Source organism: Balearica regulorum, chromosome 17, assembly GCF_011004875.1.
Source record: "Balearica regulorum gibbericeps isolate bBalReg1 chromosome 17, bBalReg1.pri, whole genome shotgun sequence".
NCBI classification, from domain to species: Eukaryota; Metazoa; Chordata; class Aves; order Gruiformes; family Gruidae; genus Balearica; species Balearica regulorum.
Genome location: NC_046200.1, coordinates 15166102 through 15180663, shown reverse-complemented (window position 1 = coordinate 15180663; position 14562 = coordinate 15166102). Strand labels below are relative to the sequence as shown.

Sequence of the window (14562 nt, the reverse complement as noted above, 5' to 3'; positions counted from 1 at the left end):
GCCCGCCTGGGATTTCACATCACCTCTTTCTGACGTATTTTACACTGGTTTTTTGAACTTTTTTCTAATACACAAGCTGTAATTTACCTAAAAATATGCCCCGCAAACTGGGAGCCCTGCAGATGCACCGATACAGAAAACACAAGGGACTGTAAAATTGTCACTGTGTAGGAAAATGACAAATTTATTAAGATCTAAATATTCACTCTGAGGCTACAGCAGAATAAATGCTGTTACAAACAAATAAGCGCTAGGGTCTAACATTTATACTGCTGCTAAACAGCTCTCTGCTCTCATCGGCTTGCGTGTTTTAAAACATTTAATGTTCTTGAAGTAATTAATCAAGATTTCAGATATCATTTTAATACAAATCCCACCAAAAAAAAATGTACAATCAAATGCATCACCTGTTGCCACTGCAAGGTAAAAATCATTTAATAACATAACTATGGGAAATCGGTTTAAAAAAACACATTTGTTAAATAGGAAGATAAAACTTTAGCAGCATTTAAAAAAATTTGGAAGTCCGAAGAATATGGTAATCTTAAATCCCGAAATGCAACAATCCGAGCTCCGATGCCTGTGTTACGTGCGTAAAATGGAGGGATGGGAACTGGTTATTCCTCTGCCCAGGAAACGGCACGTCGCTACGGCGTAGGGACAGCGAGACGGACAAACGCTTCTGTGGACGCAGCTGCATTAAAAGGTTCCGTTTCTCTTTCTGCATCCTTGCTCTAATGCTGGTGGATTCCCTCTTTCATCAAAAAATGAACCGAATTGTTATAAAAAAGGAACTTCACGCTGCCCGGGGTGAGTCTGGGCTGCTGGAGAATCACTCCTCTGGCCGTCAGAGGAAAACCAAAAGCACCAACGCGGTGGCCGGGCAGCGCAGGCTGCGCTGCTGCACGAGCAGAGGCCGCATCGCTCATCTCATGCCTCAAAAAGAGAGCCTAAATCACTGCTTTTGCTTTTTGAATAAGAAAGGTTGCTCCACGGAACTCACCAGCCAGTTCCGAGCGACGCTGGCGATGGAATCTAGCCATGGCCTTAGCAAAAGGCCAATCTAGCCTGGCCTTACAGCCAGGGCGGCTCTAAGGACTGAGTGAAACCTGCACCGGATCCCGCACCCGAGCGTCGGAGAGCTGCCCTGCCCGAGCATCCCCTTCCAGCACGGCCCAGTGAAACGCCGTCTCCTCACCGACCCCGGACACGGCTTTCTCAAAACCTCGCACTGACTAATTCAGCATCTGTTAGAATGACAATTGCAGGCTAACCATAAAATACCAGCGCGCTGTTAAACGGGCTCGGAATCCACCCAGCTTTCCTGCACGCGGCTGCGGCCCTCGGCAGCGTCCTCACAGCTCCAAACCTCTCCAGCGTGGGCTCCAGCCCACAGCCTCTCCTGGGCAGCGGCGAGCTTCCCGACACCTTCCCCTTCACCAAAGAGCCTTTGGTTTTCCATCCTAGACACTGCTGCCGCCACACCTCAACCCATCCAATTCACTAATATGATTAATTAATTGGTAACTTAATTGCCCAGCCTGTAAGATCACTGCTGCCTCTGCCGGCGAGGAGAGGCTGGGCTGGCTGCTGTCCTGCCTGGGGACGAGAGGGACCCCCAGCGCTCCAAGATTGTCCTGTTCCTCAGCCACTAATGCTATTTGCGAGACTCCCGATAAGCCGCACAAATCGCCTTTACGTTAAGGAGATTGTTTTACAGCGTGTGAGACAGCACTAAAGCTGCGGATTGCGATCGCAGCACTGCTCTCAGGCTCTCGTGCCGTTCGAGAGCTGTAACAGAACAGAAAAGGACAATCGTTAGGAAGAACGGATCACCGGGAAACGAGCTCCGACATGATGCCAACTCCTCTAGCAGAGCTCCCTGGCCGTTGACGCCCCCGACGCGAAGCCCTTCAGCACAGGAACGGCTCCACGCTCTGCGGCAGTTAAGATTTCTCTCTCCGACGACAGCAGAGGAGACCCGCGGGGCTTTGCTCAGCGTTTCCCGAGCAGAGAACATCCCGGCGGTGCGGGGTCCGGGGCTGGCAGCACCCGTGGGCGCATAACGTCTACAGAGTAATGACTGACTGAAAAAGCACTCTGAAGTAACTCAGGGATGAAAGGAGCTATATAAAATCAAATTCTGGTGTATAATTGAAAACCTGCTGTTCCTTTGCATGTTCTTAATAGTGCAAAACATTATATATGCTTTTCTCTTATTCTTGAAGCCGTAGATACAAACCCCAGCTGCGATCACAGCTCTGCCCAGAATCTGCATTGATTAAATAAATACCATGAGATTAGAAAGCAATTGTGCACAACGTCTTGTGATTAGAACAGGCCTGTCCCAAAATAACTCACAGTTGCTCAAGGAGCTCTTCAGTCCCCCTGAGAATTCAGGGCAAATCCTCTCTCTCGCCTTCAAATATGTAAGAAAAGATGTGATGGAGTAGGAGCTGATGTGACAGGAGTGCGTGCAGCCAAGCGGTCCGAGGAAAATGAGAATAATCGGACCCTTGCGCAGGAGGAGACTTTTGCAGGACAAACAGCAGTTGAGTTTTCCACCTTCTGGGAAAAGATTAAAAGATAGTGAACCTGAGCGAGTCTGGTTTGTTCCCAAAGAGCCCCAGCTCCACCATCCAGCATCGAGGGTAAGGCAGAAAGGGTGCAAATGAGAACCGGGCCCTGTCTCCCGCCCCAGCTCGCTCTGCTCACTCGCTGCAGGGGAGGGAAGACATCGAGCTTCCTTTTCCAAACGGGAGCAGCAGGGGGAATTCCCGGGCGACCTGAGCTGCTCCTACATTTGGGCTAACATTGTCAGATCAACGCTTTGCAATATGATGGGTGGTTCAGGGGAAAAAGAAAAACGAGGTACCAAGGAGGAGGAGACTCTTACGGTTCTCCAGCCGCAGCCAGCCGCGCTGATTGTACTGACCGGACCCGGTGGTGTGCGCAGATTGTGTCCTTTCCCCCCCTCCCTGGGACTCTCGCACCAGGAAAACCAAGCCTAATATTTTTTTTTTTTTCCTTCTAAGTTTAGGAGCAACAGTTTGTTGTTCCTCGCAAAGACACGCAGTGGAAAAGAAAGCAAGAGGCAGCCTGCTGCAGCCTCCTTTTTCAAAGGCCTTGGTGTTTCTGCTGAACCTCAAATATATCCCCTACGAAGGAGAGGAAAGAAAAATAAAAAATTAGAAAGTGTGTTAGCAAATGCTCCCATGCAAAAGTCTAAACTTTATTCACTTTTATTTATATATTTAACAATTCTAAAGTATTTACTTCTCGCTTTGACAAAAATGAAAAATATAGGAGCACTTTACTCTCTTTAGGAGAGAACAGTTATATATACAGCTATGGAGAGATACTGGTTCCTCCTTTACATACAAAGAAAAATAATATTAATTAAAAAAGTGCTTCATCGATCAAAAAAAGACTAAGAGCTGCAAGCATTTATTCACACTGTACATCACAGACCCCCAAACCCGTATCATAACCTCTTGGCACCTGTCATTAGGAACTGCAGAATCTCAGACTCATTTTGGACTATTTGCACCACAAACGCACACGACGTCGGCGCGTCCCCCAACGTCAGACCTCTCACCGGCCCCTCGGGGGAAGAGCCGGAGCCGGGAGCTGCACGTTGCCCTTTTCCTGCCCCAGCCGCCTCCGATTTACAGGGAGCGGCAACGCCCACGGGTCTATCCCAGATACTCGCTGCACTGCTTTAGGAACAAATACTTGTAGACACAACTCGACTGGAGAACCCATCCTTTTCTCTGCTCTTCCCTCCTGGTGGTTTGGAAAACGTTTCCAAACCCGCACCGAGGAGATCCCAAGACGCTTCGTTAGCAGACGCCCTCCCTGCTACGCTAAACCGGCCTCGGACCTTCATCTTTGTCTTGGGAATCTTCAGCTCGCGCCGCAGCAGTGTAACGACCCTTGCAAAGGGTGTGGGAAGTTCAAAGTAAAAAATAAAATACCTTGACTTTTCTTTTCCCCCTCAGGCCTAACAAATATTCTGAGATTGTTTTCTCTGCGTGATACTCGCTTTGGATTACGCGATTCTGACATTCCAGGGAAGGGAAGCACTCCTTTCCCGAGGTTTCTTAGATTTTGAGGTTTCGTATTGAAAACTCTCAAATACTCCAGCAGGATTTTTTTGTTGTTGTTCTTGAGAATATCACACAAGAAGCTGTAACTTTGTCTAGGCAATACGCTGTGAAGCAGGATCTACGTTTCTTCCTCGCCAAACCGCGCTAAGCAGGCTCTATCAGAAGGAGAAGGGGAGGAGTACCTAACACTCATTAAAAAACATATTCAGGAGATTCACACTTTAATGAGGTGACCTTAGAAGTGACTCGGATTGGGACAGAAGGAAGAAGGGGAATCCATGATGTACTGTAGGTCTGTATAAAATCCTCAGGCAGGTTTTTCCTATCTGGAGTATATCGAATAAAGACTGCAAAAGGAGGAGACGTCCCAGGAGCGTTACAAGCGCCAGTGCACTCCTCATGGACCAAGCCCAGCGAAAACACCAGCGTATCACAGTTGCTCTTTCGTTGGTTTGGACAGTCTCATTAAAGTGCGAGTCTGAACAACAGCACACGACGGCCTGTTTGTACGAACCACGACAAGTGCACTGCTCCAAAAGTAGCTTTGCATCGAGTAAACCATCCTACAGACGGGGCAGGGATAGAAGTTGAAGGTTGTCTACTTTCCCACTCAGTTTTAAATAATGAATTGCATGTACAGAACTTGAGAGAGGCGCCAGTGTAAAACCCATCTCAGCTCGGCCGCCTGCTCAATCCCTTTCTCACCTCTGGCAAACAAGCGCGCGCTTTCCTTAGCCAGCCAGTCCAGGTGTCTCCTCTCCGAGCCACAGCTGCAGGGCTGACGGCAACAGAACACACAGATCACGCGTGCACGCAGAGCCGCCGAGGGTGGACATCCGTGACCGATTCCCCTTCACGCAGCGAGGATATCTAAGCCCACTCTAAGAACAGAGAGGGAGAGTGCTCTCTTGGGAAAGAGATTCCCATTTCTTCTAGCAGCAACAGGTTCCCAAACAGCAGTTTCTTGTTTGGAAGTAACGGGAGTGATTGAAAGCACTAGCGCTGACGCTACAGGTATTCACACTCTGCACATCGGCTGGACCAATTCCCCTCTTCTCCTTTCCTCCCCAAAATTGTCTGTCTGCAACAGTTCGGCAGTGGGACAGTTAAACACAAAAGGGAAATCTGGTTCTGGCACCAGCTCCCTTCCCACTTCCACAATCTTCCAGCAAACAAACATATATATATTATTATATATACACACACACGCGCATGGACACATACACACAGATAGGACAGAAAGGAAAGGGGGAACAGCTGGGAAAGGAGAATCCCACAATCCAGCGGTACGTCCTCGAGGTCTGTCCCGCCGAGCGGTGTTCCACGCCCCAACCTCCAAAGTGCACGGCTCCCGCATCCTCCCAGCCTCAGCCCACCGAGAATCTGCGCGTTTCTTGGGGAAGGTTCGGCACAGCTGCTCCCCCGCTGCTCCGAGGCCGGAACTTTAATTTGACGTGGCAGTGATGGGTTTATCCAGTTCGAGATCAAGGCTGGAACTGCTGGGGTGCAAGCTGCTGTAGCAGGATTTGCAGACTCTGCTGGGTTCAAAGAGCTGCTGACTGGGAACGGGCACCTTCTGGTTACAGCAACTGGAGCAGAACACGTTGCCACAATTCCTTGTATCAGGAACAGAGGAGAAAAGGAAAAGATCAGAAGCAGTTTGACAAAGTTACCCGAGTTCTAAAATTACACTGTTCACAGTGGTGCGACAGGGTCAGCCCTGGAGGCTGCAGTTGCTGCTCCCGCCGCACCAGGACAGTGCAAAGGCACCCTGCAGCGTCTGCGCCCTGTGCTACTCGCTTCACAAGGTGAAGCGGAGCTCTGGGCAACGGACGCCAGAAAGGGGCACAGCACAAACTGCAGTACAGAATTACAGCTCGTTACGTGTCTCTACAGCGACAGCTCTTCTGTACAACACCGTCATGTCGAACGGGGCTGAGCTCGCTCTTGCGTCCTGCAGAAGAGCACAGTGCTACTCATCACTGTCACGGCTACCGTGGGGGCACATGGCTACGAGAGGGGCTACGGAAGAGGAAACAAGGGGCCTTCCTCCCTAAGGAGGTGGGGAATGTGGTGGTCTGGCCCCTGCTCACATCTCGGATCCAGCTTTGTGTTACAGACAGACTGGACGCTGCATCCTGGCAGGAGGGAACAGCCTCTGCTGCTTTACTCTTCTACAAGTGTGTGTTGCTGAGTACCAGCACAGAAATATTTCCTTCTGTTCCTTTCAAGAGCACTGCTGGAAACTTTAAGCAGGGGACAGATGAAAACAATTAACACCAGTTTCAGCTGATGCAATCCTCCCATTGCCCCAGCAGCGCGGTCCCTTTTGCGGCGTTCCCGGCAGTCCTGCACTTCTGCGTAAAGTAAAACTCAGTCGACAAGGATCATGCAAAGCCACGAGACGGGCAGCCAGGTAGTTCATGCTCAGAAACGGCAGTAACGCTGCGGCAGGGTGAGTGGTCTCACACACGTTGTCAGATGTCAGCTGGTGGAGGCACGCTGGCGCATGCACCTCGCAGGAGGAAGGGATAAAATTTAAATCTTGAAAACAATGACCTGCTCTTCTCACAGCACCTCTCAAAACCTGCTGCTGCTCGAGCCAGCCTTGTGAGCACTGCAGCGCCCTGTCCTCCAAACTCACCAGATCCTAACAAGGGGTTCAGGACAGCACCCCAGGGACCTGAATTTTGCAGGTTTACCTCTACGCCTGATGCCCTTTCATTAACTCTTTCGCATCAGGATTTTGTGCCATTATTGTTTTGCACTAGAACAGATTTACCGCTGCCAAGAGACTGACAGAGAATTCTGCCTACACCCGGCAGCTTTGATTAATCCTTCATTGCCAAGAGACAAGATTTCCAGATCCTGATCACTGATGGGGAAAGAGTCGGCAGAGAAATCCCATTTCTCACTTCAATGGGCTCATTTTGGTCTCCTAGCCTTTCTGCAGTGGTTTCGAAGTCGTCTTAAAGGACCCTGTTAGAAATTACCATCAGAAAAACCAGCAGGAGCGAACAGAGTCCTGCGAGGTGTTACACAGAGACACCCTGCAGAAAAGCAGTTCTGACAACCCACATCTCTGCTGCTCAAAGAACCATTATCCAGCAGAAACTCGCGGTTGACGAATGAGGTCAAAAAAAGAACCAGAGGGATTAAAACAAATATTTGTTTGTTGTAGCTCACCAGCTTCCTAACATATGCTTGGGGTGGTTTTGTTGTTTTATCCTTCTGTGACAGATAACAGTGTTCTTGAACTGTTCTCCCTCAAGCTTCGGAAAGCTCTGAACAACTCACTCTTTCTATCCTGGTGGTCCTCTGCTTCACTTGAGAGATTAAAAAGAGATGTTAAAAAAACAAGCTAGAAAAGCTATCTCGCTCCTTTGAGGAACAGTGACTTTGAACCACACTACTGACACCTCCTCCTCTTACTAAATCATGGATATTTATCCTTTTTTTGGTGATACTAACCCTCTACCGACTTTGCGTTACCTGTTACTGCCACGGTATTTTCAGCCCTTCTAAAATAAGTGGCAGGTTTTTGTCAACACACTGCACGGTGACACTAGAATTGTTTTATAACACATGGACTTATCCCAGAAATAAGGCCAAAAAAAAAATGCATACTGGCTAAACTGCAAGGACAGTCTCTTTTCAGTTAGGAGTGAAGCATTCTCTGTTACTCACACACAGGACTTACTGATGGCGAGCGTTAGTGTGATCCACATCCCAGTTTAAGCTACCGAAAGCCAAGTCCTAAATGCCTTGCTGTGAAGAGGCCTGTTTATAGGGATCTAAACATCCAACAGATTGTGCTCACCACCCACAACTCCTTTCTAGTGATTTCTAGGCAAGTGAGAAACATAGAGGGGGAATAGACCAAGTTAGTTTGGAGACATTACCAAGAAAACGCAGACAGACAACAGACAGAGGCTGTTGTAAATGCTCACCAGATTTGATCGACACGGTCAATGTCCCTGCAAGGAGGGGAGAAAGAGCTCAGAGGGGAACGGGCAAAAGCAGCAAATCCTGGCAATGAAGGAAGCTGGATATTTGGATCCTGCTCGAGGCCTCTCAGTGTATGGGTTTCAACTCATTTTCACTCCCAGGTAAGATGCTGAGCAGACCTCCACCGATCCCTGGGTTTTTGAAAATACTTGTGGAAATACTCAGGTTTTTTGTCAGTCGCCATCCCTTACCAGTCTCTACCGTAAACCACCAGAGCTTACGTGGTCAACCCAGGTTAGATGTTTGAAAGATGAAGGAACAAAGATTCTAAAGGGAAATTTGCAACCAAACTCGAAACCCGGAGCCCGTATAACTCCTCACGGTGCTGGGGTTGTCCTGTGTGTATCCGCGCGCTAGGCGCTCTCCAGAGCCCGGGCCTAGGAGACTGAACGTGCCGGGTGTCACTCCACCTAGGGAGGCAGGGTGACAGTGCTGATGGGCACACTTCACAGATACCACTCGGAGAAGGACAAAGGAAAACACCTTTTTAACTCTTAGAAAACCCTTCAGATGTGTACATCTGTAATTGTACATTTCATCTGAAGCCCTAAGACATACAAATTTGGACAGAGTGGACATGAAAAAAAATCAGAGCTGTTCAACTTCTGTTCATTCTTCCCTGGCTTTATCTTTACAAGAAGGCTAAATGGAGCAAAACATAAGGAGGACACAAATCAGGAAAGATGTCTATAATTCTCTATAACCTCAAAAAGCAACGAAGCATCAAAATGTGGTAACTGCCATTTAAGTGACAGTTCTTTTGAAATAGTTTTCTCATGTCCAGAAATCAGGAATAGGAATTTATTTGAAGTGTAACTTAGAAATCTGAGATTTCCTGTCTCTAACTGGAGTATGATCTAATCAGAGGGCCTCTGCCATCTGTCCTTCATTAGCCCCTGCCGACTGCATTAGCTGTTGTAGCCTCTGCTGGCAACACATTGGGCAAAGAATAACCCAGAAAATTTTTCTTTCAGATAGGTGTCCTATTCAAATTCTATTCAAGAGCAATTTAATGAAAAGGGAAGAGTAGTTGGAGAAGGAAAGGAGCAGGTTTTCAACCCATAATGGGAAGAAGATGCTATTCATATAGTTGCAGTATTGAATTATTGAATGCTAAGATGACAAGCCAGTATTTTTAAAAAATACTTAACAAGCCAAACAGCCAGCTGCCTCCAAATCCAGTTTGAGGAAAAATGGCAGGATCTGTTCAGGCTGGGGTGGAGCAGATACCAAATTTGCCTTTTTAAATATATACTCAGCATGAACTGGAACTGAACAGGAGGCACTTTTCTGTTCTTCCAAAGCTCTTGGTTCCTTCGGTAGCATGCACAGCCCTACTCTAATAAAACACTTGGTCTGACATCCATCCCTGAGAAAGGAACTACATGTCAAAACAAAACCCTTTCCTGGTTTAACCAGGGAGGGAACAATTCAAGCCATGGCCATGCCTCCCTCCAGCCTCCGTCGGTGCACGAGTTACCTGCAGTGGTGCTTCCTGCTGGCAAGCCAGAACGTACTGTCACAGCCATAGCAGTGTGCAGCCAGGTGGTCTGGAAGCCATCGTGTCACCTGGGAGAAATAAAAGCCAAATTTATCAAGGAGAGGGCAATTAGAAACAAATCCATCTGATTTGCACTCACAAATTCAAAGGAAAGCGCTTGTTTTATTTTAAGAGCACAAATTTGTTGTTTGCAACAGTTGAAGACAGATGACAGAAACCTTCCTTTTGAGAACAGATTTCCCTTTGAGAACTAAATTACACTCACACAAAGAGAAATTAAGTCATAAAGTCCAATTCCCTGTTTTTTCTCCTGCGCTTTAAAAGCATCCAGGCCAAGAATATTCACCAAGCATGTGTCCACCTAAGGCTCCTTCAGCTACTCATCCCTTCCACAGCTTCAGAGAGTTCATACATAGAGAGCAGAGGGCTCATAGGCACAGGTACTCATCTTTAAAGTACGAGAGACAAGTGAAATGCAAGGAAGATAGCTGACAAGAAGCTGACAGGACCAAAGGCTGTAGGGTAATTTGAATTATGAATATCCCATCCTACTGGAAGAATGAGCAGTTTACAGGGATTTAGTCTGTACCTCTGTGTCCTGTTTATCCACCTGTTCCCAGCTGGCTTCAGAGAAAATCTCTGTGCTGCAGCGAGACAAGCAGTTCTGATCCAGATTGCTTTCCGAGTCGGGTATAGAAGTCTGTTGGCAAACAAACACAGCTGAACAGAACCTTCCCATAGTCCTACTTCTGTACAAATAAAAACCGGACAGTCGTGGGGAGGAGTGGAACCTCCTGTTAAGAAAGAGCTGGCTCTGTCTGCACCACAAGGGCGAGTGTCGTAACCAGGCACCTACCTACAGTGCGCACGTGGCAGCAAAGGCAAGAGTATCTTTGTGAATGGGACTACAAATGCCGCACATTGAAGCGGTTTCTGCAGTGGTGAAATGCAAAAAAAAACCAACCCCAAAACCCCAAACCCCAGTCAGGGTTCAGGTTTTGACCCTCTGATGACAGGATGTTGTGAGGTAGAATGGATTTTAAATCTGTTTTCTGTTGTGTTAGCACAGAGTTCCAGCAACACTTTGGGTGATGAACCAAAAAAGCTGCTATCTGTGGCTCCAATTTCATGGTCGCATCTCCTTCCCAAGGTTGTTTCACTTTCAAAACTAATACTAGTAATATATACTTTTGTTGGTAACAGTTCTGGAAAATACAAGCCAAATCATACATGGGGAAACTCAGAATTTGAGCCATACATAGGTTTTTTGGGAATAATGCTTCCTTAATACAGTCTAGCCAGGTAGAGTTGTATTTTAACTGACTTAAAACTCGGCCAGTCCTTCAAATACATCAAAAATAGCAAGAAATCTTGAGTGAATGTCTTTTTGTGCCTGAGGAATGGGCATCTCTGAAGCTCCAGAAGCAAACCTGTTCCTCCCAAGCTGAGGCACAAATAGAAGGTAGATATTAGATTCTTAAAAACAGTGAATTTTCTAGAGGACAGTGCGCTCTTGTGAAGGCCCTGAAAAAATGGGAGTATAACAAATGAAGGCAAAAGCACCAACTTTCTCCAAGGAGCCCGAGGTTTTGCCAGTGACAGGAGTCACACCCAGCTGAAAGGGCTTGGAGCTGAAAGACGCCCAAAAGCAGCACTTAGCGCTGTTCTCTCCAAGTGAGTAGCCAAGAAGGCTCTGAGTATTTTTCACAACAAATGTACCTGGGACTATCCAGCACCTCTGCCACTTCTAAACAATATTAAAATAAAGTTGGAAGCCTCTTGTGTATGTGGTTCCCCCCCGCCCCCATTCTGCAGGCACATGAAACACATCGTAACGTGCAGGTAGGAAGAGCAGGGCAATGCTCTGCCTCACGTTCAAAGCCCCAGGAAGATACAAACTCTGTTTCAGGGATTCTACATCTCCTCACCCTTCCCCTTCCTGCCCCTTTCCTCCTCCTGTGCCTACCTGCTTCTCATGTAGCTCTCCCCTCTTCATTTCTTTTATTTAACTAACAAACTCCAAGTTTTTCAGCAATCCGCAGAACTGCCCTGTGCTCGACGGCCTCTGCAGAGCAGGACTCCTGCTGGTTCGCTGAATCAGTGCCACCTCCCAGAAACAGTACAAGGCCAGTGACTGTATTTCTTATGACTTTTTAGTATTATTTATTACTCAAAAGAGGAGGAGAAATTAGGTAAGAAACAGGTAGGGGAGAATCAACTTAGAAATCCACCTAAGACATACAGAGATGTGTGCAAAACTTGCCAGCTATTGAGATCTTGAACTTGGAATTACACTTACTTCATTTCTGATTTTAAAATTTCTTTTGCCACCACAGCTACATAGATCATGTAATTGCTACAGAAATCAGTGTACTGTATTTGAATCACACCTCAAACATAAGGCTCTACTTTTAAGACTTCAAAAGTGAAAGCACAAACAGTTTAAAAGCTCCCTTAAAATTCTTAAGTTTGTTGAGAAAAAACCCTCACTGACATAAGGCTGTCACAAAAGCTCTTAATTTATCCCAGTTAATGAGCCTTGAGCAGGCCAGCTATCTGAAAAGGGGATGGCTCAAACTCTACGGGTTTGAGCTAACAGCACGGGTGCTGCTGCAAATTTCTTACCCCAAGCACGCAAAGCACTGAGAGATCAGCCCTATGCTCCTGTCCCAGTACATGACGCATTCACATCCTTAGAAAATTATCTTTGCCCATTCATGAAAACGGCACTGAAACAAACGTTCTTTGGAATAGGCCAGTGAAGGTGCCCAGGTGTGTCCAGGTATGTGCGAGTACGCTGTGGAACACCTTGCTACTTATAGTCAAACTGAAATACAGTGAGAATATTAGTTAGCGCTAACTGCTGTGTACTCGATCAGTTGTTTGCCTGCTTCAGAATGACCTTAAGAGTTTGATAAAAGCCTGTACAGCCAAAAAGTCACTACCTGACTAATGAACTAAGAGCTGGCGAGATCCAGAACATGACTAACCAGCCCACTGTTTCCAGCAGTGGCCCAATTACCATTTCACTTACCACTTCGTCTCCATAATCACCGTTGAGACGTAAGGAGCTGTTCGGGTACTGGCTCTCCAACCGGCTCTTCAACTCTTGCACTTGCTTCTTCAAGGTCTCCACTTCTTGCTGATGCCCAGTTTCTATCTGGCGCAGACGCTGCTGGATGACATCAGTGTAGACAGGCATCCCGTCATCATCCAGGTGACTTCTGGCAGGTTGGTCTGGGCTGCTGGCTGCCTGCTGCTTACCAAGATGACTAACCATCCATTTTTGGTGCAAGTTCCTCACGTGAAACTGTGCAGAACTACAGCTAGCTGTGGAGACCTGCCGACTCAGAGAGGCTTTGATCCTACCATCCTCTCCGTTCACACAGTGTCCGTTTGTCACGTGGTATTTCTGGGCGATACTAAACCCCGCAGGCTTCTCTGTCATCTTGTTCTCGGGCTCCAGCTCTCCGTTACACACAATCTCATCTTTACATTCAGCTAAAGGCAAGGCACAAGGGGAAGGCATTGGGATGTGTGTGTTGCTGCTACCAGAAGTCCTATGCACTTTTGCTCCCTGTTTCTGAAGTTCTGGCGTGCTCTCCCCCTCCGGCCTATTTTCAATAGTTCGAGAAAGCTCGTCAGCGCTGTTGTCCACCAGGTGAGGTCCATGGCAAGGGCCCTTAGGAACGAGCTCTTGCTTCGCTTCATTCTCTGTTAAGGTTTCCGTAGAACTTTCAATGTTGGATGCTCTTGCCTCGTGCGGGATTGTCAGAGGTAACGGAAGGTTGGCCTGCGCTGTATTGTACAGGCTCTCTGCTTCTCCTTCAGGTTTGCTAACGCCTTCCTCCTCCGTGTTCTTTTGAGCATCTCTATTTACAAAGCCCTCCAGAGGAACAGTCTGTAGTCCTTTCACCCAAGCTAAGTTCTGGATGGCATTACTGAGATCAGAATGCTCATCCTGCTGTCCTTCAAGCTCAGAAGCACCCTGTGAGACCGGATGCGGGTTGGCTGCTGGATTGTTCATTGCAACGCCTTTATCTGCCTCAGCCTTTTCACAGAAGTCACTGACATACCCATGTAGATTTTCAGTTCTCTTCTTGTCCAGGGCAATCTCATCCCCTTTACCTACTGTCTCTAGGCTACCCCTTAAGTGCTCCTCCAGACCAACATCATCTTTAGTGGCCTCCTGCAAAATATTCTCCATCTGTCCCTCTGCCACACCAGCTGCAACAGAGAGTTCTGCTCCAACTGGAGCCCTGCCTTGTTTACTCAGGCTGTCTCCATCAAAGGGATCATCCCCAGGGTTACTGAGGCTACTCAGCTCCAGAGATCGACGGTGCTCTTGCCACTTCTCATTGAGGCTGGGGTCGCTGCTACGGCGATTGGTTGTAGGCACGCTGCTATCACAGGCTGTTGTCAGATTGTCAAATGATCTTGTCTTTGGTAACCTATAAAGGAACAAATAATCAGAATCCAAAGTCAGGGGATTTTTTTTTTTTTTTGAGTGCTTAGCTACTATGGTTTAAAAACTCCCCCCGCAATTAGGACAGTAACAATCTGCTAACTAAGGGACTTCTGTGAAGTATTATCTAGGAGCACATTTTGACAATCTGTAATGCAGAGCTGCTTCAGTACTTTCTTTGTTTGCCATCAGGAAGACATGTTCAATCAGACTTCAAACATTCCCAGAATAATCCTTTTACCACAAAGCACAAACGCTTACAGTCTGGTCACACCTCCTAATTAACACATGCTCAGAATCATTGTACAAAAAAGCAAAGAAATAGTTACACAACAATCAACTCAAATCAAGATAACCAAAGGAAAGCTTATATCCCACAAGGATATAAGGAATCCTACAAGGCAATGCAGTACCCAGAGCTTAATTCTATTTGCTGATCTTCTCTCTTACGCTATCACCTCTGAAACTTAACAGCTTTC

The 14562-nt window shown here is 47.2% G+C and overlaps 1 protein-coding gene across 17 annotated transcripts in view; it reads right to left on the bottom strand.

Annotated features, from left to right (window-relative positions):
- Positions 1-2277: 2277 nt before the first annotated feature.
- Positions 2278-14562, bottom strand: part of MTMR3 (myotubularin related protein 3) — an 85639-nt gene continuing 73354 nt past the window's right edge. For 12 of the 17 annotated variants that reach the window (XM_075769286.1, XM_075769280.1, XM_075769276.1 and 9 more), the window contains 5 exons: positions 12653-14069; positions 10208-10318; positions 9598-9686; positions 8060-8086; positions 2278-5725 (listed from right to left, as the gene is read on the bottom strand). In XM_075769286.1, coding sequence (XP_075625401.1) covers positions 5554-5725; positions 8060-8086; positions 9598-9686; positions 10208-10318; positions 12653-14069 — 1816 coding nt within the window. In that variant the 3' untranslated portion in view covers positions 2278-5553. The remainder of the gene's footprint in view (positions 5726-8059; positions 8087-9597; positions 9687-10207; positions 10319-12652; positions 14070-14562) is intronic. The other 5 variants (XM_075769278.1, XM_075769291.1, XM_075769290.1 and 2 more) reach the window with 3 other exon arrangements.